General features: G+C 53.0%; 1 protein-coding gene across 1 annotated transcript; it reads left to right on the forward strand.

Annotated features, from left to right (window-relative positions):
* The first annotated feature begins 130 nt into the window (after positions 1-130).
* Positions 131-15530, forward strand: LOC140845277 (pleckstrin homology domain-containing family G member 4B-like). The gene is given in 14 exon segments (XM_073219272.1): positions 131-147; positions 420-721; positions 724-806; positions 808-830; positions 3125-3377; positions 4863-4952; positions 5025-5261; positions 6504-6672; positions 7328-7507; positions 8344-8460; positions 8690-8956; positions 11220-11415; positions 11602-11738; positions 15472-15530. Coding segments are annotated over 14 exon segments (2130 nt in total).
* The last annotated feature ends 6612 nt before the right edge of the window (positions 15531-22142 follow it).

The raw sequence follows: 22142 nt of genomic DNA on the forward strand, positions 1-22142 counted from the left end.
TCACACAAGCCACCCTTGGCCACACAGCATCAGGCAGGCCTTCCAGGCCATCTTGGCAGTGGTGGCCCCCTGCTGCCCTGACCAGCTCACTCCTCTGCTGTGCAGGTGGGTGGGTGGATGCCTTCGTGCCATGAGCTCCCAGAACCTGTGGGCCAAGAGCCAGTTGCTGAGTACCTGAAGAGCTGTCACTAGGAGCTCACGGAGGTGACTGTGGGGAGCTTCCCTGGGGCAAGGCAGTGGGGTGGGGCCTGGGCAGCCAGCAGGCCCTGCAGCAGTGGCACAGGGCCTTGCAGCTTCAAGAGGCCCTTTCTGTGACCACCTGGGCCCGGTGCCCCACCTTTGGACTGGAGCCCCCTGAAGCAGGTGCTTGCCCAGGAGGCTGAGAGGGGATGCCATAAGCAATCCTGGACTTGCCTCAGTGACCCCGAGGTCCACACTGGGCAGTGGGCCCCACTGCTCCCTGGACAAACCACTCTGTGTGGGCAGGAGAGTGGAAACCTAGGCCCAGGTGTGCATGTCCCGGACAACAGCACCACCTACTCTGAACCCATGCAGACACCCAGTGGCTACCCCAGGAAACACCCCCTGAAGAAAATCATGAAGAAAACACAAAGCTTTGAGATTCCATTAGTCTGTGGCCCCAGGAATGTGCACCGGCCAGGCCACACAGGGTTCTTCATCAGAGGACTGGAGACCACCACTGCCACAGCCCCAGAGAAGGTGGACCCCTGAGCCAGGGTGCTGAGAGCCCCCCTCGGAACCGGAGTCTGTCCTCTCCCACCAGGACCCAGCCCTGTGAGGACGACAGGAGGAAGAGAGAGAGCAGGAAGGTGAGAAAGGAGCCCTCCGGCCTTCAGGCCCAGTGCTCAGTGGAGATCTAGACACCCAGAGCCATTCCATGTGCTCCTACAAAGCAGATAATCCATAGGCACCCCTCCCAGCCCATCCTGTCCAGTCCAGGCTGAAACAGGTATGCCTTTGCTTTTAAGCAAGGTGTTAATTACTTTCCATGTTTAGAACAAAATCCTTGAAAATTTCTTTTCCATGACCTGAGGTAATGTGGCATACCCACTCTGATGGTTACATAACCAAGTCTAGTTATTTAAGGAGCCCTGATTTTAGAAATTTACAATAGGCAAATAAAGGCCACAATATGAAAATTTTACCTTAAAAATTGCTTTTACAAAAAGACCCTAAGTGTTGAGACTAGAGATATACACCCATTTACCTATTGCCCAAACAGATGTGTCCTTTTTAATGTGTCAAATATTTAAGAAAATGTAAACATTTTCTTATTAATAGTTTGGATAAAAGTGAGCAAGAACTCCACCCATGCCTAATGGCAGATAGCAGCATTGCTGGGCATTGCTTGTCCCTGGGCTGTTTGTCCATTTCTCTAGTGAGTGGTGGGCTGGCTGGATGTGGGTGTCTTCCAGAACAGGCCTTAATCTGACCTGAGGGGGTTACATAAGTCTTCTGAAACACTCCTTCAAGTTTCCCTACCTCTGGCAGTTACAATGTGCTCCTTACAAGGTGGGACTTTTGGGACTTTGGGAGCATCTGCATTGCAGGGAAGGCAGCAGGTTTGTGAACTGCCTTCCAGCTCCACCAAGCTCATTTTGAAGGTTTAGGGTCCGCAGAACAAAGGGGAGGGACTGTCCACCTGCTGAGAGCAGCCCTTCGTTGTTCTGGGTCCGGGAGAACACGTAGGGACCTGTCCTGCTTTTGGCCCTGAGGATAGGTCCCCTGCCTGCTGCATCCAGGCCACAGACCCACCAAGCCCAGGTCTGGAATGGGGCCCTCCTCAGACACCAGGACAGTGGAGACAGTCCTGCTGCCTGTCTGGGGGTGTTCCTGTCACTTGGCCGGCAGGCATCTCCCAGAAAATTCCAAGCCATCATGTCCACAAGTCAATTTCCATTTGGTCCAAATACCCAGACAACTAATTTTATTTTGTTCCAGAGTATTTAAGGATGCTTATTTTCAGTGAGTGTTGACAGGAGGTGACTCCATGGCCCATGCTTGCTGTAACGGTGGCCCTCTGGTTTGCTGGGGGCTCCTCCAGGCCTGCAGCAGGTACTGACCCACCGGAAGGTGCCATTTTTGCAAAAACAATAGCATTTGTAAAGTTTGTTGTGCAGGTGTGAAAAAGCACACATTCTCCAAGCCAGCTGCAGTGGGTGCTCTCTGTAGCTCTTCAGACCACCACTGTATTTCCCGTCATTAGCTGCTATTAATTTTTCCACTTGAAAAAACCAAATATATGCAAAAAATTTGCCACCCCCATTAGCGTCATTGGGATTGAGTACTTTAAGAAAGTTGCTGGTAGGATGCTATCAAATAGAGAGGAAAGCAATGTGCCTTGCTGTTGTCAGGGTGGGGCCCCAGTTCACCAGCAGACTCTGCTCAGCGCCCAGGTGAAGTGCAGCCGATTGGTACAATGTGCATCCTTGAGACATATACAGTGCTTGGGCACCAGCAGGAACTGGGGAGGAGAAGAGGTCTGCCCCTGCTCACATCCCTCCCTAGCCTCAGGGTCAGATGTCACTATATAAAGCTGATTTTGCAGGAATACCTTCTGGTGGGTTAGCAGCAGGTGTGCATCAGAAACCCATGTCCCCATAAATATCCACAGCCTTCTTTGCAGAGGCTCCCTGCTGGGAGTGTTTGGATGTCCCGCCAGAGCAACCCCTGAAGAGGGGCTAGAATCACACCCTCTGGAAACAAGAGGCCTCATTACTCGGGCTTAAGTCAGGAGCCTGTGAATCTCACCTTTTCAGTTTCCAAAAGGATCTCTCATTTGTAAAGGCCATGATCAATAATGGGGAAGTTATTTTTTGTGCTAATATGCATCCCTCCCTGTTTTTATATTTCCTATTTATATTGCATCAAAGGAGCAACTCCAGGTAACAGTGAGAGAATGACTCAGGGCTGGGAGCACTACTGTGAGTGGTCATTGCTGGACTGGAAGTGTTCTGCTTGCTGGGAACCTCCTGTCTGCATGCCGCCACTGTCCTTCTGGATTTCCATTGCTTCTGTCTCTGTAGGAGGCAGAAACATTGACGCCGTGTTGCAGGGGCCTTTGCCTGCAGCCTGACTGTCCCACCAGCTCTCTGTCTTCCAGCCGCCGACCACAGCACATAATGGCCGAGATGATTTCCACAAAGAGGGAGTATGTCAGGTCCTTAGGATATGTCATCGGCAACTATTTTCCAGAAATGGAAAGAGCAGTCCTGCCCCAGGACCTCCATGGGAAGAGCCATGTTATCTTTGGGAATGGGGTGGAGCTCCACGACTTCCAGGGCTGGCACTTCCGCAGGGAGCTGGAGTGCTGTGAGCTCTGTCCACTGGCCATGGGCCAGGGTTTCCTCAGACACGTGAGTCCCTCTGGGCTGCAGGGAACCCAGGGCCAAGAGAGTCGGAGCACTGCTGTTGGGGTTAGGCATGGGTCCCTAGGCACAGTAAGACTTGTGGCCCAGCCAGTGGCCCACAACAGGCAGGCAGCTGTGGGTCTGACAACACTGGCCACACCCTGTACACATCGCCTGATGACAGCGTTGTGGAGAGCCACATGCGCTGGATCTCGCTCACATCCTCACGCTTAGATCTGTAACCACCCTGCGCCCTCACGCCCAGGGCTAATCGGCCAAAGCAAGTCCCAATAAGCTTGTTTCCCACATCCAGGAAGCCCACTGGACCCTTCAGAACCCTTCCCAAAGTTCCCTGGGGCAAGGCCTGCCTAGTTCTGAGAATCTGGTGGGGACTCTTGACAGAAGCACATGGAATGTACACATTAACTGAGGGGGCTGCTTGCTCTCTCCTCAGCCACGAGTATGGACCATCTCCCCATTAGGGTCTTTCACAAAATTCTTAATTCACTTTGGAAAGAAAATTCTTTCAGCAAATGCTTACCAGGCACTATTCTAGGCACAGGGACCCAGGGGGTCTGCACTGTGGGCAGATGAAACATTTGCCTCAGCACTTTTAAATAGAGATTCCACAAGGAAAACACCACAGATGAAAGAAATCCCACAGGTTATGTCTTTTCAGCTAGTTTTTGAAAGACACTTGTAGTCATAAGGTGCAATTTCTGTATTTTTGACAAGAATTTCAAGAATTTTAAATTCTTGAAAAGTTTGGACAACTTTGGCTCTTGAATCTTAGTAACATTTCAAAGCCCCCCATTCTGAACCCTCCCAGACTTGCCCTCTTGCCCCTTCCCTGAAACTCTACTTTAAAACAATTCCAGGACTTGGCATCAGGCCTGGGGCACTCCCACACCTTCGGGAGGTGAGTAGTCTTGATGCAGGTCCAAGCCTCCTGCCTCCTGCCTCCAGCCTCCTGCCTCCAGGCTCCAGCCTCCTGCCTCCTACCTCCAGCCTCCTGCCTCCAGGCTCTAGCCTCCTGCCTCCTTCCTCCTGCCTCCAGGCTCCAGCCTCCTGCCTCCTGCCTCCAGGCTCCAGCCTCCTGCTTCCTGCCTCCAGCTTCCTGCCTCCAGGCTCCAGCCTCCTGCCTCCAGCCTCCTGCCTCCAGCCTCCAGCCTCTTGCCTCCAGCCTCCAGCCTCCTGCTTCCTGCCTTCAGCTTCCTGCCTCCAGGCTCCAGCCTCCTGCCTCCTGCCTCCAGGATCCAGCCTCCTGCTTCCTGCCTCCAGCCTCCTGCCTCCAGCCTCCTGCTTCCTGTCTTCAGCTTCCTGCCTCCTGCTTCCTGCCTTCAGCCTCCGGCCTCCTGCCTCCAGCCTCCTGCCTCCAGCCTCCTTCCTCTAGCCTCCTCCCTCCATCCTGTGGGAGAACATGCATGGATGGCAGGGACAGCAGCGATTCCCACCCCACCAGGCTCAGGTGCCCTGTGTTCTCTTCTACAGGAGGAACAGCTTGGCTTGTACACGCTCTACAGCAAGAACAAGCCCCAGGCAGACGCCCTGCTCCACAGCCACAGCAACACCTTCTTCAAGGTCATCCCCCGCCCCCGCGAACCGCGTCACCCCCAGCCTGGTCGCACCCGACCCCCTCTCCTGCCCATGCAGGACAAGCAATGGGAGCTGGGTGACAAGATGGACCTGGACTCCTACCTGCTGAAGCCCGTGCAGCGCATGGGTCAGTATGTGCTCCTGCTCCAGGACCCAGTCAAGGAGGCTGGCCTCTGCCCGACCCAACAGTAGGAGCTGGGGGAACTGGGAGTCACCAAGGACATGGTCCGCTTCCAGCTGTGCCACGGCAGCGATCTGCTTGCTGTGGATGCCATCCGCAACTGCGACATAAGCGTCCAAGGCCCTGATGGGCTCTCATGCGCTCAGGACTCTGGGCTGGTGCAGTGGAAAAACATGATCAGGGCCAAGAACACATGAACTTTCCTTCAGGAAAGTCCCCAAAACAGACACCTCCCAGAGGCCCCCCCAGAGACTCTACCAGAGGGGCAGGAGGGTGAGAGGAAGGACCCCAATGTCTGGGCCACTGGAGCAGTAGCTGCATGCATGAAAAGCAGGCTGGCTGCAGACCAGACTTATTGGAGCTGTTTTAAATCAACTGGATGCATCGACATTTCAGCTGTACTGTGGGGCTTTGGGGGTGCTAAGGCCGATGCCCACACACCCCCATGGTGGCGTGGCAAGACCAGCACATGAGGAAGAGGAGACTGCCCTCTCAGATGGGACCCCTTGTCTCTGGAGGTCAGAAGGCATGGCTACAGAATTCCCCACACAGAATGAGAACACTATGCCTTGCTGAAACGGGGCTGACCTCAGGATTGAAGGCTGTGGGAGAGACCTGTTGTTGTTTGGGACCCATCTCACAAGGGAGCAATTGCCTGGCAAGGACACAGAGACTGCAGCCCCCCACACGGCATCAGCCCAGATGCCGCTCAGACGGGATTCTGGGGGTGGGGGAACTGCACTGACATGCATGAAAGGGCTTTCGCAGACCCTCTGTGTGAACCGGCAAGCACAGGAACCCACCGAGGGTTCGGCACCCGGTTCCAGACCTAGTGTATAGGTTTTCCCCTCACATCCAGGCAACTCTTGAACCCCAGCTGGATGTCCTATACTTCAACCCAGTTCTGACACCATCTCCCTGAGTCAGTGTCAGACCCCACAGGTTAAGGGCTCTGTCCCATGAGATTGCCCCCTACCCCACCCAGTCACAGGCTGAAGGTTCCAAAAACCCCCTCCTTGGGTTTGAGTAATTTGCTAGAGTGGCTCAGAGAACCTAGGGAAGCATTTTACTTCCTATATTCCCAGCTTATTGTAAGGGATGTAACTCAGGGGCCAGAGGGAAGAGCCACACAGAGCTGGGCATGTGGGGAGGGCCGTGAGTCTCTGCTGCCCTGGGTGCACCAGTCTGCACACTACAAGCCTGGCCTTTGGGGGAGGCTTCATTCCCAAGCAGGACTGATTGAGTCAGTGGCCATTGGGGATTGAACTCAAGTCTTAAGCCCCCTTCCCAGAGGCCAGGGTGGATGTATCAGCTGGAATCTAATCATCCCTGAGGGAGACTTTCTCTGTCTGCAGGTGAATTTGAAGGAACAGGGGCCACTAAGATGCCAGGATGCATTCATCATTCGCTGTGGAAGGAGAAAGTATTTGAGGCAAGTGTTCCTCTTTGAAGACCCCATCCTGTTCGGTAAGACCACAAAGGTGAGTGGGGACTACAACACCTACACGTACAAGCAGTCCTTCAAGGGGTCCCTCCTCCCATGTGCCCAGTGCCACTGGAGGTCAGGCCTGGTCCACTGGAGACAAAGCAGGGAGCACGTGGTGTCTGTTACTTGCTGTGGTGCTCTGGCTGCATTTTTTAAAACCTCAGACCTCCCAAAGCTGCAGGGACATCCACCCTTTCCAGTCCTGTGTGCTGGCTCAGGCTGGAAAACAAACATCTCCTCAGTCCATGACTCCAGCCTGGATTTTGGTCATGGTGAATGGAGGCGGCCTTCCCTCACCTGCCCCTTGCTGATGGAGGCTAAGAGTGAGGTCTCCTGCTCCCAGGCTCCTCCCAGGGAAGACCACCCATGCAAGCCCTTACCTGCCAGCACTGAGGGACATCACAGGGGTCCTGCGGCCCTGGGTGAGAGCCAGAGGGCTCCATAGAGCCTTCCCATTCCACCATCATTTCTCCAGTGGGGAAATGGAGGCTCCAAGAGGGAGCCAGTGCAGACGGGGGCACTCCATCCATCCCATCCATGGGAGCCCCTGGCCCAGCCTTGTCCACACCACCTGGTGTCTGCACATCTCCAGCACTGAGGAGCTGGGGTCAAACGGTCAGCCAGAATGTGGTCAGCTGCTCAAGGGAGGGCCTTGGGGTTCCTGACAGTGCTGCCCCTCGGGGCTTGTGATGCAGACAGCAGAGATCAGGATGATGGAGAATGTGGGCGACAGCGGTTTGAGGTTCAAGATCTGGTTCTGCAGGTGGAAATCCCAGGACACCTACATTCTCCAGGCCAGCTCTGTGGAGGCCAAGACCACCTGTACCGACGTGATCAGGAAGATCCTGTGGTGGTAGGCACTGAGGAACAGAGGTGGTGGGATGTCAGGGGGCTGGGCTTGGGGCAGGTTTAGACTAGGTTTTGGGGTGAGTGGGGGCAGGGTTTAGGCTGGACTTTGGTCTGGGCTTGGATCAGTGCTTGGGGCGGCTTTGCTCAGGAAGTCCAATGGCTCCTAAACCCCTTCCAGTGGGTCAGTCCTTTGCAGGAGCTGGAAGCTGTGGTGCCTGACGGGGTCTCCCTCCCCAGCCTCCCCTGCCCTTGCCCATCCCCCTGCCCCACCTGGCTCTGATCATTGCCTTCCTTCCTCTGCTTGGGTCTCCAGGGGCCACCTCATCACATGGTCACCTGGGCTCACGCCCCTCCCAGCACTCAGCACACAGCATGTGTGCCTGGCCTGGGGGCCTCTGTCCCCAACTGTTCCCCTCTGTCTCCTGCTGTCCTCATTGTCCCCCATTGTCCCCTCTACCTCCCTTTGTCCCCTAGTTCCCCCACCGTTCCTGCTGTCCCCAAGTCCCTCTGTGTTCTGCTGTCCCTTGCTGTCCCCACTGACCCCCACCATCCCGTCTGTCCCCATTGCAGGCTGCACCTGCTGCCCAGCTCACCGCTCTTCACCAGCAGACAGGGTATCTCCCCTTCTCTCCCGCTGGACACCCAGTCTCCGAGGCCCCTCACCTTTCTCTTGGTCCCTGAAAAGGGCTACTTTGAGGCCAGGTCGGAGGCACCGCCACCTCTAGGCCCCAAGAACACTCAGGGAGCAGGACTGGCCAGCCTGACATGCTCCTGGCCTAACGGTTCTGGGTGTAGAGCATCATTGGCGGCTTCATACTCAACGAACTGCTTGGGGAATGAGCCACATTCTTTCATCTTAGAACTCAGAATGCAGGAGGTGGTGTGTATGGGGATGGGCAACAAGCTGTTTGTGGACATCAAGCCCAGCCATGTAGCCAGAAGTGACCAGGCTGCCGACTACATCACGAAGGAGACAGGTGAGGCACCTTGGCCCTCACTCTAACCCTGCCTGCCCACTCAGACCCAGGCCCCACATGTGCGGTGGGCCCTGTGGGCCAGCAGGAGGGTGGATGGTAAGGCCCACACCATGCCTGGGTGACCCCAGGGAGAGGAACTGGGCCGGTGCTCTGGATGGGCCTCTCGTTCTTGAATCTGGCTGCACTTCTGGAGCAGAGGCCAGACTCATGTGTTTTCTGTCCTCTCCAGAGTCACAGACCCAAATGTCCACAGCTGTGCCTGCTCCCGGTGGCCAGGCCGCCCCCTTCAAGAGGCCACATTCCACCATCTCAGAAAGCAGCACACCCTCCTCCAGCAGCCAGCCCTCCACCCTGGGGCCATGGCGCCTGCATGGACCTGGCTGCCCAGCCCACGTGGGACCACTGAGCTCCGCCCACTGCCACTGGCCATGTGACATTCCCGCCTGCATCGAGGAGGATGAGCAGGAGCAGGTGGCAGGGAGTCAGCCTTCCACATGTGAGTACATTTGCACGTGGGAGCCATGCACACTCAGCCTCCTGCAGCTGGTTTGGGTGGGGGTGCCCACACGTTCATTTATTTCTTTTGGTGTTATGTACTTCCAAAAGTTTTCAAACAATTTAGAATTTCTCTTTTATAAAAAAAAAAAAAACTTCCAGTTTCATCTAAGATGTGGTAACGGAACAGATTTAAAACAAAGACAAGACAAAATAAGACATAAGCAGACAAAAGATATGAAACAAGAGGTTTTAAGGCCTGGACGTCCAGCATCAAAGGACTGGAAGCCAAGAGAGCCCTGCAGCTATGCTGATTTCCTCCATGAGAGTCCCCAGGGCCCGTGCAGGGATGAGGGACCAGGAGGGGCCCGGCACGCTGCCCGAGCTGAGATGAGCAAAGGCAGCTGGGCTTGCAGGACTGAGCAGAGGCCTGTGCAGAGTGGGAGGCCACATGAGGCTGGAGGCTTTAGCAGAACTAGAACACTCCCCTGTGCTCACGTGATGCCTGATGGAACCCTGGAAACTCACAGGACACAGGGCAGCCACAGGGGGACCCAGTACTGCCCGGACCCACCCTCCAACCATGCCCTGAGGATCCAGCTGTTCTCGGGTAACCTAACTATGTCCCAGAGCAAAGCACCAGGAAATTTATAGGGTGACAATATCCCACACCCAACACAGAGAATTCCCATTGCCAGACATCCAGAGACAGGCCTGCAGCAAAGCAGGAAGCATAAACCATAACGAGAATGATTGGTCAAATAAAACCAGCCCAGAAGTGATATGGTGCTGTCAGCTGTGGGTTGTTCTGTGTCCCTGATATCCACAAAGTTAAATAGGACAGGATGGATACAAAATGATACCCAGGCTGAACTTAGAGGGGTAGAAAACCACAGCCTAAGATAAAATGCATAGGAGTTAAGTCAGCAGAGGAAATTATCTGAACTGAAGGCATGTCAGTAGCAACTGTCCCAAATGGAACACGGGGTCAAAAGAACATCAGTGGGCTACAGGACAACACCAAGCAGCCTGATAAATGTGTAACTAGAGTTCCCAAAGTTGGGGTCAACACAATTTTAAAGGAACAATGGCTGAGTACTTCCCTAATTTGACAAAACTACAAACGCACAGCCCTAAAAGATGCGTGAACCCCAAAAACAGACATAACCAGACTGCACGGTGCCAGTGGCAGGTAAGAGCTCCTGAAGGCAACCAGAGGAAAATGGCAGGCTCTGTGCAGGTGAGTGGTTGGGGGTGGCTGCAGGTCCCCCACTGGGAGCGGGAGACATCTCATCTGTGACACCCTAAAAGGAGAAGCTGTCAAACTAGAATTCGTACCTGACAAAAGTGTCTTTCAAAAATGGTGAAATAAAGTCATTTCAAGCATGCAGAAGCTACAACGACTGCACATGAGCAGGCTAAACATTCAAGGGCCTCTTCAGGGACAGGGAAACTGCTGACAGAAAGGAGGCCTGTGCAGGGCAGAGTGTGGGGCATCAGGCTTTTCCATCATCCGGATCTGCAGAGGACAGGCAGCTGCCACATATACGGAAAACACAAACATGACAGCATTGGACTTGAGGTTTATCACACATGTGGGCAAGACCAGTGACATGGCAGCATGTGGCAGGAGGGGTGGAGGAAGGTTTCTGGATGGCTGAACTTGCCCCATAAGCACCACAGAAATAACAAAACCAAGATTCGGCAAATGCAACACCAGAGCAGCTGAGGTGGGTTCATCAGAGAAGCTCAGTCGGAAAGTTCACAGGAAAGAGAGGTAGTGAGGAGCGGAGGGCTAACCAGGAAGGGGCCTGGGGTGGCTGCACACAATCACGTCAATGCAAATGAGGACAAGGGCGCTCCTGCAGGCTGCACGGGCCTCACGGTGCACACAAGGCCAGAGCTGTCACCCTGCACTTGGGGAGCAGTTGCTTTGTCAGTCGTTTCCCAATTGAGCAGCATCTTGTATAAGCACAAGCAAGCACACATCCCCATGGAGATGGAGCAGACATGTGCACAGAATCACGGGGGCTTGTTTTCTCACCCCCTGCAAGTGGACAGTAGGCAGGTATGGTGTGGACAACCACAGTTTCTGGTGACATCCCAGGACACCCATTCCATAAACAGGCCCATCCCTGGGTGATAGTGCCAGACCAGGTGCCCACTCAGCCCAGAATGTGCCATTGCTACCATGAAAACATCTCTGAGGCATCACAAATTTGTGGTCACACCTGACCATAAATGTGTCTGTGTATGGGCCGAAGCATTGGGTGATACCTACTTGGGGCGCCTAGGTGCTGTGTGTGACCTTGGGCTGCCCTCCCCACCCACACCCCAGGTCTGGGCTGATGCCCTGGGAAGGCCTGCATTGAACAAGGCTGGGCATGTGCCAGCATTGCCAGCCCAGAGCAGTGACACTCTCACGGAGGTGATGGAGGTGGCTCACACCTGGGCTGGCAGGTGGGCTCTGCCTTCCCCCATCACAGAGCCAGAACTACAGACTTTGGGAAGGTCTGCCTTCACGAGCTCAGCTCAGCCATCCTGCATTAGGGTAGAAACAGCACCTTATCCCCACAGAGCAGCAAGCAGGCAGGCACCAGTTAGGCTTGACCCCATGCCTGGACCCTGAGGCTCCACTTGGCCCAGGGTGATGCAGGACAGCCCCTGCAGTGGAGACTGTGCAGAGGCTGCTCCTGCCCTGCCTGGAGCAGCTTCTGTTTACACCCTGAACTCCTCCGTTGGCCTCATTTTCTGTCTCCCTTTTGACCTGCACATCCTGGCCTGTGAGTCAGAGGCTTTCTGATGGTGGAGAGGTCTCCTGAGCACCTCTTCCTGGGCCTTAAATCCCACGGGCCTGCTCTGTTGCAGACGGACAGGCCAGGGACCTGTTCATAAGCACAGCAGTGCCAGACTCCCAGATGTCTGTCCTTTCTGCTTAGAGCCAGCCTCACAGGTTGTCACATCATAAATCTGCTTGCGGAGCAGGAAATACCTCATGCCCAATTTAAGAGCTTCAGGGGCCCCTGAGTGGTGTGCACGATGGGTGGGAGGGGCAGCTGGGCACTGGAGGGTGGCAAGCCGATGGTCCAGTTCTGAAGTGGCTTTTCTTCTCAGGGACCAGGTCCACACAGAGCATCTTGGGGAACAGCAGCCCCGTCCTCCCAGGGGCTGTTCTCTGACAAGGACCCCAGGGTGCCTCCCCCCAGTCTTCCACAGAGGGGCTCACATCTGCCACTCAGCAGAGGCCAGATCACCAGAATCGTGAGTACCTTCTGAGACCCCTACGCAAGAGGCCCAGGTGGGGCTGGGATGGGGCTCCGTGCCAGACGATGCTGGGTCTCCCTGGGCCACACAGACCCCTGGGGACTGGCTCCTCACCCACACCTCCATGCCAGGTGCCCAGCAAGCCTGGCTGTGGAACCAAAGGTCTGGCACCATGCTGAGTGTCACTGAACAGGGGAGACCTGGGGACTTCTCCGGGCACTGATTCTACCCACCACGCAGAGGCCTGCACCCATGCCATTGGCCATGTGCTGGTCCCAGGTGGGCGGTGTGGGCTCTGGCTTCCTCATCAGAGCCCCACATCCTGGGTGGAGGGCTGGCGGTCAGTGGCAGTTTCTGAACCCAGCCCTGTGAGAAGCCAGCTGGATGCCACTGCTGCTGAGGGTCAAGGTTCTGCCTAGAGTAGGGCCCCTCTGGGAAGTGTGCAAGGTCCACCCTCCATAGGGTTGATGCAAAATGTGCTTTTACCTCGGGCTGTTGGGAGGGCCTCATGTCTGCCCACACCCGTTGCAGGGAGAACAGGAGGCCCCAGACACCACCCTAGATGCACACTTGGAAACACGGTCCCCTGAGAGGGCCTAAGGCGACCTGGGAAAGGGGCCAATCAGACAGGAAACCACAAGCCATTTCCTTCAAAGAGACCTCAGAGCCTCAGCCAGCCCCCACCCACCCCTGGTCATGGACACCTTCACTCTGCAAGAGCAGTCCCCGCCTCTGGGAAACACTCCCAGATGCCTGCCTGGGCAGCACCAGAAGGGAAGGCCCGATCTTGAGGGTGTGCTGAGCCTAGAGTCTGAGGACCGGGCCCTTAGGGCACATCCCCTAGGTCGCTCCTGATGGCCAGTGACCACAATTCTGATCAGTGACTCCCTCCCCTTCCAGCAGATCAAAAACACCCATGACTTAGGCTCCTGGACTGTGGTTTGATGGGCTGGCAAAGCACACCCTGTGAGTGACAGGCTTTCCAGGTAACCCCCAAGTAATGGGGCCTCCCACTTGCTGTCACTGCCCAGGCTCCCTCAGATGCTTCCACGGCACAGCTGCCCCACCAGGACAGATGTTACAGCACGGAGGGGAGGTACCTGGCCACGAGGCTGCTCCCCTGCTCCCCAACCCCTACTGACCTCCCTGGGTGCTTGCTGCCTGAACCCCCTGCTAACCAGCATATCCAAAAGGGCAGAGCACATATTCTTGGGGCACCGCTCAGGCAGGAGCAGCTCCTAGGGGACGAAGTGCCCTCTCCTTCCCAGATGGGGTTTCCCTGACACCTGCATGTGCCCCGGGGCATGGCACCCAGCCAACAGGGGCTTTGAGGTCAGCAGAGCCACAGCATGGCACTACAGTTTCCACACACACCACAAATCCACATCACAGCAGTCTCATGGCAGAGCCATGGCCCACTGGCTGGGCAAGTCCAGCAGGTTCTCAGGGCCTGGATGTTCTGGGCATGGAGCTGGGGAGACACAAAGGACATCAAACAACACAGCAACAGCCCTACCGCTGCCATGCCCCTAGCCCACCAGCTCCCGCCACCCTACTGCCTCCCAAGGCCAAGCTTACACAGACCACCTCCATGTGCGTACGTGGGTTGGAGATCAAGTTCCAACTCTGCATGTCAGTGTGGACTCTGTGTGCCTGTAAAATAATGAGACTGTTTTACACAAACCACATTTCAAATCATCTAAGTTCCTTCAGCTCACATGAGCGGCTGCTCCTGAGACACACGCAAATGCACTTTCACACACCCGTGTTCCAGGACTGCAACAGCAAGCAGAACTGACATGTTTCAAGGCCAAACCTTTTTACCAGACCCCGCGTGCTGGCTGGGGATCCACCAGGGCTGCCGCACATGGGTGTCTGTCCAGGGAAGTCAGCCATGCAGAGGACACCGTTTCCACTGGCCTGGCCCCAGCTTCTGCCTTTTTAAAGGCACCTGTTGGGATGCTGAGAGTACCTTGAGGGCACCCTGGCCACCCAAGGCCCCTGCTGTCCCAGGTGGGGTAGGGCTGGCGGGGCCCAGCAGGTGGAGCAGTTTGTTCTTTTGAGTCTGTGATGGATGCTTCTCTGTAGGGAGAGTCCCAGTCATAGACGGAGGAACCACCAGCAGACTTGTGCCTAAGGAAGTAGGAGCCCCCACATGCCCACTCACCAGCCTGGAGGTCGCATGCCTCGGGTCTCACCTGCCTGGGCATTGCCCAGCCTTCCTCCCACCTGCCTGCCCAGCTCCTCCTGGCCCCACCAGCCCCCACGCCCATGCTGCCCTGGCCTCCCACACACCCTAGCCCCGCCAGAGTGGAAGCACATTGACTGCCCCAGTGTGTGGGGGCCCAGGAAGGTGGGGGCATCTCAGCAACCTTCCTGGCAACATGGCCTGGTGGGTGAGGGTCCCAAGCAGACCCTCCAAGGTGTGTCCTGACACAGGTACCTCTGAGTACAGCTGGAAGTTCGATTCCATTTCCTTTTTAACTGGGTGCACTGCTAGTGAGGGGCTGAGGCCACAGGTTGTGAGGTGGGACCCTGGTTGTGGCAGGGGCGTGGCCAATGGGATGATGCCCTCGTGGAAGGAGGTGATGTTGTGCCAAGGAGAGCTCTGCACCTGTGGAGGAAGAGTTCGTGTGCGGTCTGCTGGTAACAGTTTCTTTGTTACTTTGTTTCAAGGATGGCATGTTCCAAAAGTTTAGGAACATAAATAAATGGGACTTACTTTCCCATGACCTGGTTGTACTTCTCTTACTTGGTCTGTGGGATCCAGGATGTCACTTATGCACCCCATCCAGGGAGCCAGTTCCTGCCACCCTGAGGGGATGTGGCCCTGGGCCTAACTCTGGGGTCTGCCCAGTCTACACCCACATCCATGCCATTCACCCTCAAGTGATGTCAGGGGCAAAGTCCCACAGCCTCATGCACACACCTCACCTGCCTGATAACATGGGTTTCAGCTCTTTCCCCCTAGGGACCGCAGGGAGGGCAGGCCCTCGGGCACCAGTGGGCCCACCCAGCACATCCACTGGCCCACTTCCTCCTCTTCTCACACAGCCTCTCTGTCTCTGTCTCCAGCTCTGTCTCTGTCTCCCTCTGTCTCTCTGTCTCCATCTTTTTCTCTGTCTTTCTGCCTCTCTCTGTCTTTCTGTCTCCCTCTGTCTCTGTCTGTCTCTGGCTCCCTCTGTCTCTGTCTCTGTCTCTCTATCTCTGTCTCCCTCTGTCTGTCTCTGTCTCTGTCTCCCTCTGTCCAAGCCATGACCCCCAAGACCAGCGTGGCCCTGCTGGCCTGTGAGCTAACTGCCCAGCAGTGATGTTGGCAATGGTGTCTGGTCATGAGATAATCATTTGACATCCATGAGTACTGGGCGCCACTGGAAGAATTTTTTTACTCCTCTTAGGCCTAAGCTGGGGCTCTGTAACAAAAAACAGATTAACAAGAGAAAAGCATACAATTTATTTCATGTAAGTTGTGCATGCAATGGGAACCCCCATAAGCAAATGAGGACCTGAAGAAGTGGGTGGCCCAGGGGTTTCTGTACTAGGTGGAGTGAAGAGGCAGTTGTGGAAAGGAAGTCCCACTGAGGAGTCTGTCTGCACAGAGCTCCAGGCCCGCCTCTGGTGACAACACTTCTTTCTTCCCGATACAGTGGTATGGGGGCAGGACTCTCACTGGAGTTTCTGCTCCTATTTGGGATGAAGAGAGGGTCAGTGCCCTTATGCTTGCTGCTTCTCAAGAACCCTAAGCTCAAAATGATCCTGGCACCAAGCAACACACATCAGGTGCTGGGTTCTGCCACCCCGCAGACACCACATGGTGGACTGTCACATCTCACCTGCCAACACGTCCTGAGAGCAGATAAGGAGATGGACTCAAAGACAGGCAGACTCTTGGGCTGGCGGCAGCTCTGAGCTTGGCCTCTCCCAGCCCACCAGGACGCGTTGTGTGTCCTCCCAGCTCACTCCGGCCATGGTTCCTCCCATGGAAGGTGGGGAAGCCACAGCCTGCCCAGGTCCTCAAGGAAGATAGAGGAAGAGGAGGGAGGAAGCAAATGGAAGAAACAGTTGTCAGTAGGGTCATCCCCATTCCTGGTACCACATCCCCAGGGCCCAGACAAGTCAAGGGTGGGAGTCCAGCCCCAGGGCCCCTGATGAAGTTTGTGGCCCAGGGCCTGACTTCATTCTCCATGGAGGGTCCCAGACGTGTTCCACCAGGGGTGCAGCAGACCCCCCAGCCCAGCCCTCAGGCAGCTCTGCTTTCACCAGCTAAGCACAAGGGACATGGTGGCCACCTCCATCAGCCCCACGGCCAGAGCCAAACAGGCACCCGGGACCAAACTAGCCATCAGATGACTACAGCACTGGCTGGTACCTTCTGCCCAAAAGCAAGCAGCTCAAGCAGATGCAGCTAAAAATAGCGAGAAGGGCGCATGCCCCTTGGAGAAGGAGGAGGAGGGCGGCCGAAGACAAACAGAATGAGGTTGCTGCGCTCCTGTTCTGCTGAGGTCCTGGTGTCCCAGCCCCAGGTGGCCTGGCGGAGCCTTGACGCTGTGGTCCACAGCATCTACCTGCTCCTGTTCAAAGCCAGCTACTTTCTGAAGCAGGCAGAGCTGATCCACCTTCTGCTGGGGCACTGGCCGCTGGAGGAGTTTAGGCTGAGCGCCCTGCTGGGGCGCAGCGCAGAGCATCCAGTGGACCTACAGGACCGGGCCTGCCGGGTCTTTCTGGAGGCCTCTGTGCAGAGCCTCTCAGAGGACGTGTTCCAGGCCAAAGGCTGGAGGTGGCTGCGAATGGCCGACCTCACAGGAGTCCGAGACGTGCAGGTGCAGCAGTGCCCCTGTGGGAGGGCGCTGGGCAGGTGGGGCTGCATGGAGCTGCTGTGCAGGACCTGCTGCCAGCTGCAGACAGAGCCCTGCACAGCCCAGAGGCCCATCCAGGTCCTCGCTGATCTCTTTATCACCAATGGCAACTTCAAGGTGGTGGTGCAGGCCCTGGGGCTGATAGGCCCCACTCCCCTGCAGCTGCACTGCCTCTCCTTCAGGGTGGACAGCCTGGACCCTGGCCAGCTCCTACACATGCTGTGTCTGGTGGGGCCCCAGGAGCTGCACAGGCTGGAAGTGGTACACAATGTGCAGCTGCATGCAGGCCTTAAAATAAACCCCCTTGTAAACTAGCTTGAACTGATGAATTCTGAGCTAGCTTGACTTGATCTCTGTTGCTCACAACCAGGGTCCTAATGTAGAGAGAATCAGAGTGGCTGTTTCTGTCATTCCTAGGATGGATGAGAGTTCTTCTGGCATCAGCCCCTGGAACCCAGTTCAGACATGTTGGGAGGACCTGTCTCGGGTGGACCAGGCCCACCAGCAGGCCCACCTAGCTGGCCTCCAAAGCTGAGCTGCAAGGTCCAGCAGGACCCAGGAGGGTGCATTTCCACTTGCAGTACCACTTCTGCTGTGCCCATGGCCATCCCTCATGCTTGGTCATGAGACACCCAGACCTTTATTAGTTCATGTACACTTATCACAGATTTGCTTTTATGCAGTAAGACTGAGACAAAGCCACTAATCAGAAAGCCTTTCCTCTCCTGAGATGATCTCAGTAAATTATTCAGCTATCAGACTTCTTAAAAAATTCAGCCTGGAATGCATAGCTACACATTGTAATTAGATACTTTTCTCTTTTCAAGAACACAGTTTTTTTGGTGATGTTTCTTCCCTGTCATAATATCACATCCTTGGTAGTGTTTGAAATTATTTTGTTATCATTAAATAAACACTATCTTCCAATATATATATATATATATATATATATATATATATATATTACACAGAGAAATACATGTAAGAATTCTATAGCTATCCCTATGAATTTTAACAAGGGGAAAAAGGCTATTGAACAGATGAATTGACTATATCAACTCACACAGTAATAGCCTACTCCTCATTTTATTTTTGGAACGTCCAGGTCAATGGACTAACTTTACTCCAAACTTTACTGATACCTTCTAACTTTACTCCAAAATAGAGCACCTGAAATAGGTACTTCCACAGGAAGCCCAATTAGAAAACAAAATCTGTCCACTGCCCCCTGCCCTAAAGCCCTTCCAAGCCACTGCAACCTCATCCACAGTGTGACATCACCAAATCAATCAAGAACACACCCACAAGCAATGGCAACCTCTCTCTACAGCAGAAAAGGCTCCCTCCAGGGGTGAGGACCTGTCTCCTCCAGGATCCTGTACCCTAGAACACTCTCCTCACCTTGGGGCTCAAGGTTTTGGTTTCTGAGACTTCAGGGAAGGGAGGGCAAATAATGTTTTACACTAAAGTCCTTGTGAATTCTGCACACACATCAAATAGCTCTTGGGCTCTGAGTCTTTGTCCTAATTATACACACCATTTTAGCTCAGTACTGTTCCACTACAATCTCACTTTACTCAGACTCCTCTTGGGACCCCTGTGAAATCATTACAATATGCAAACATTCCAAAACTAACAAAATCAGTTTTAAAAGGAAGAATGGCATCAAATTAACCCTAATTAAACTTGCTAATGGAAGGCAGCCATGCCACACAAATACAAAGTCTGCCCAGTATCATTTTCTATAGAAAACTGGTCTTCCTGAAGTCTCAAGCTAGTATCTAAACTGATTTGAATGATCTGAATATGTTTATCTAGCTATTCAAGGAGGCTACACTGAAGCTTGCTGGACATTAGAAAATAGAGTAAGAGTTAACAATTCACCTTGAAAATCATTTAAATTCATTTACTAAATGGCTGGCTTTATTTTAAAGACAAAAACAATAGAAAAGCATTAAGTGGGTTATCCAACGCAAATCAGTGGCATGACAGGAACTAAAATACATCCCACTCTAAGCAAGGGTGTAAACCTCCAGGAAATACCACTACTAGAGAAACTTTTTAGTCCATATTTACCTGAAGAAATTATGCTCAGATCAAGTGGTGGCAGTGCAGCAGGAAGACGGCACTCCAAGCCACGAGAAGCATTCTGAGCAGAGGCCCCATCACGTATTGGGTGACTTATTTCAGCTCTCTTAACTGGCTCCCTGATCTCTAAAATGGCACCAAAGGTTGAAAACACATGCGAGCATGAATTACATAAGCTTCAGTGTGTGATACTCAACAAACAGCCTCTAATCATTACTACCCCATAATTAAACCAGTTTCCTTTAAGTTTAGTATTTTAGAAGTGTGTGTTACCATACAGACAGGATTCAAAAGCAGATGGACCTTCCCACAGTCACTGCTAGATGGTCCAACAACCGCATGGAGGGCACCAGCATTCTGGAGCCAAACTGCCTGGGCTCATCCCGGCCCACATTAACCACATGACTTCACCAGGCTGGCTTTCCCTCACCTGCTCTACTTCCCTCATCCCTGTACAATGAGGGTGCGCAGAAGAGATCACACGGCAGGCCTGACATTGAAGTCCTTTCAAAGGCCTGCTCACCAGGTTGACTCTTGGCTGGCCTCTGGGAACCTGGATTTTGGGAGGGCTCCCACCACCATTAAACTAGTCAGAGCAGGTTGCAGTGCCTCAACTTTGTGCTAAGAGCTTAGAAGCCCTGCTTTCCTTCTGGGAGTTTAGAACTGGGTATGTGCCAGGCAGAGGGTGCCTGCATGCCAGCCCTCCATGGAAGCCCTGCGTGCTGCTCAGCAACATGTCCCATGCGTCCTTGAGATTTGTCACTGGGGGAGTGAGTGGATCTTGGGTGGCTGCATGGGAGAGGGCTCTGCAGGCCAGGTCCCCTCCCTCTGCCCTATGTGCCTTCTCTCTTTTGATTCTGCTTTGGACCTTCCCACATAACACACCTTAGGTGTGGAGCAACTAACCCTCTGAGACTTCCCAGCACGTCATCCAGCTGAAGAGTGGGCTGGGAGGCCCCTGATCCGAGGGTAGTAGCAATCTGTACCGACTGCCTAAGGTCAGGTCTAGGACATAAAGCACAGTAAAGCCCGATTCACAGAAGCTTCATGAACAATGGGGCCACAGGGGCCTGCCTACCTTTTAGTTTGTGGTAAGAATTCAGGTGTATGTAATAACATTTTACAAATAATAAAGAATGACACACATAAAAAGCACTGATACTTTTAAATGGCAATGCTTTTTTATTGTCACTGCTAATTCACTATAAGCTTATTGAATACAGACACAAGACAAATTCCAAAAACACTAGGGTATCAATACAAGAAACACATTCTTTCCCCTTTGCAGGGAAAGCTCTTCAAAACAATATAAATCCTTGACAGTTTCTATTGTCATCTGTTAGGCAGTTTTATCCATTACTGACAAAAGCTAAATGTAATTTTATGAGAGAGAAAGAATTTGAGAAGAAAACAATTTAGGGGGTGATGAAAACAGAATATTACTTTAATTTTTTTTTTGAGAGGGCATCTCTCATATTTATTCATCAAATGGTTGTTAACAACAATAAAATTCAGTATAGGGGGGTCAATGCTCAATGTACAATCATTAATCCATCTCAAGCCTAACTCTCGTCAGTCTCCAATCTTCTGAAGCATAACGAACAAGTTCTTACATGGTGAACGAATTCTTACATAGTGAATAAATTCTTACATGGTGAACAGTACAAGGGCATTCATCACAGAAACTTTCGGTTTTGATCACGCATTATGAACTATAAACAATCAGGTCAAATATGAATATTCATTTCATTTTTATACTTGATTTATATGTTGATCCCACATTTCTCCCTTTATTATGATTATTATTTTTATTTTTAATAAAATGCTGAAGTGGTAGGTAGATGCAAGATAAAGGTAGAAAACATAGTTTAGTGTTGTAGGAGAGCAATTGTAGATGATCAGGTGTGTGCCTGTAGACTATGTGTTAATCCAAGCTAGACAAGGGCAATAAACCATCCACAGATGCAGAAGATTTCTCTCAAAGCAGGGGGGATGAAGTTCTGAGCCTCACCTCTGTTGATCCCCAATTTCTCACCTGATGGCCCCCCTGCGACTGTGCCTGTCTTAGCTTGTACCTCCCTTGAGGAATCTTACCCGTCTCTGGCTAACCAGTCATCTTCCGGGGCCATACAGGGAAATGTAAAGTTGGTAAGTGAGAGAGAAGCCATATTGTTTGAAAAGGTTAGCTTTTTACTTCTTTGCAGATTTATGCCCTGTGGCTTCTATGCCCAGCCCTTGTCTCGAGGTATCTTTACCACCTGGAGGAATTATGATACTCGGTAACTTCGATATGAGGCACGAATTCTATTTAAGGGTTGTAATTAGGAATGAAGAAGAAAAGCTATACAGGTAGCATATGGAAGAAAACATGGGAGGATTGATTATTTCTTTGACATATCTTCTTGTAGAGTACCTTAAGTATGTATAGGTTTTAAACTACTAATTTGTACATACATATTAACATAATAGGAATACGGTGACATAAACAAAGCAAATCTATAATTACCATCCATCTCCAGTGAAGCCAAGAAAACCATTTAGGCACCCTAGGCATTTGTGAAAATTTGTCTATGATATGATGGATATTGTCCAACTGTACTTGAACAGTCTGAGAGAAGTCAAACAAATTAAAGCAGCCCATTTCTGGAATCTGTTCACCTTCCATATGTCCTTTTAACCATAGATAGTCTATAGTCATAAGATTTTGGAGTGCTACACCTTGCACCCCTCCCAACTCCTGGTTGAGTTCCAACAGTACAGATACGGTCAAATTTGTTGTCTCACTGTATGCACATGCCAGCCTAGACATCTCCCTCCTCATTCCAATGGCAAGTCCAGGAAACGGTGGGGTGGACGCAGCCACGACCGCAGCATCGCCTGGATCCCTGTGGAGGTTTTTGATGATCATCCCCTGGCACGAGTCCTCCAGAGAGTGCTGATGCCGGAAGCTCCTCCTCATATCGTATCTTAGTTCATTTT

Source organism: Manis javanica, chromosome 12, assembly GCF_040802235.1.
Source record: "Manis javanica isolate MJ-LG chromosome 12, MJ_LKY, whole genome shotgun sequence".
NCBI classification, from domain to species: domain Eukaryota; kingdom Metazoa; phylum Chordata; class Mammalia; order Pholidota; family Manidae; genus Manis; species Manis javanica.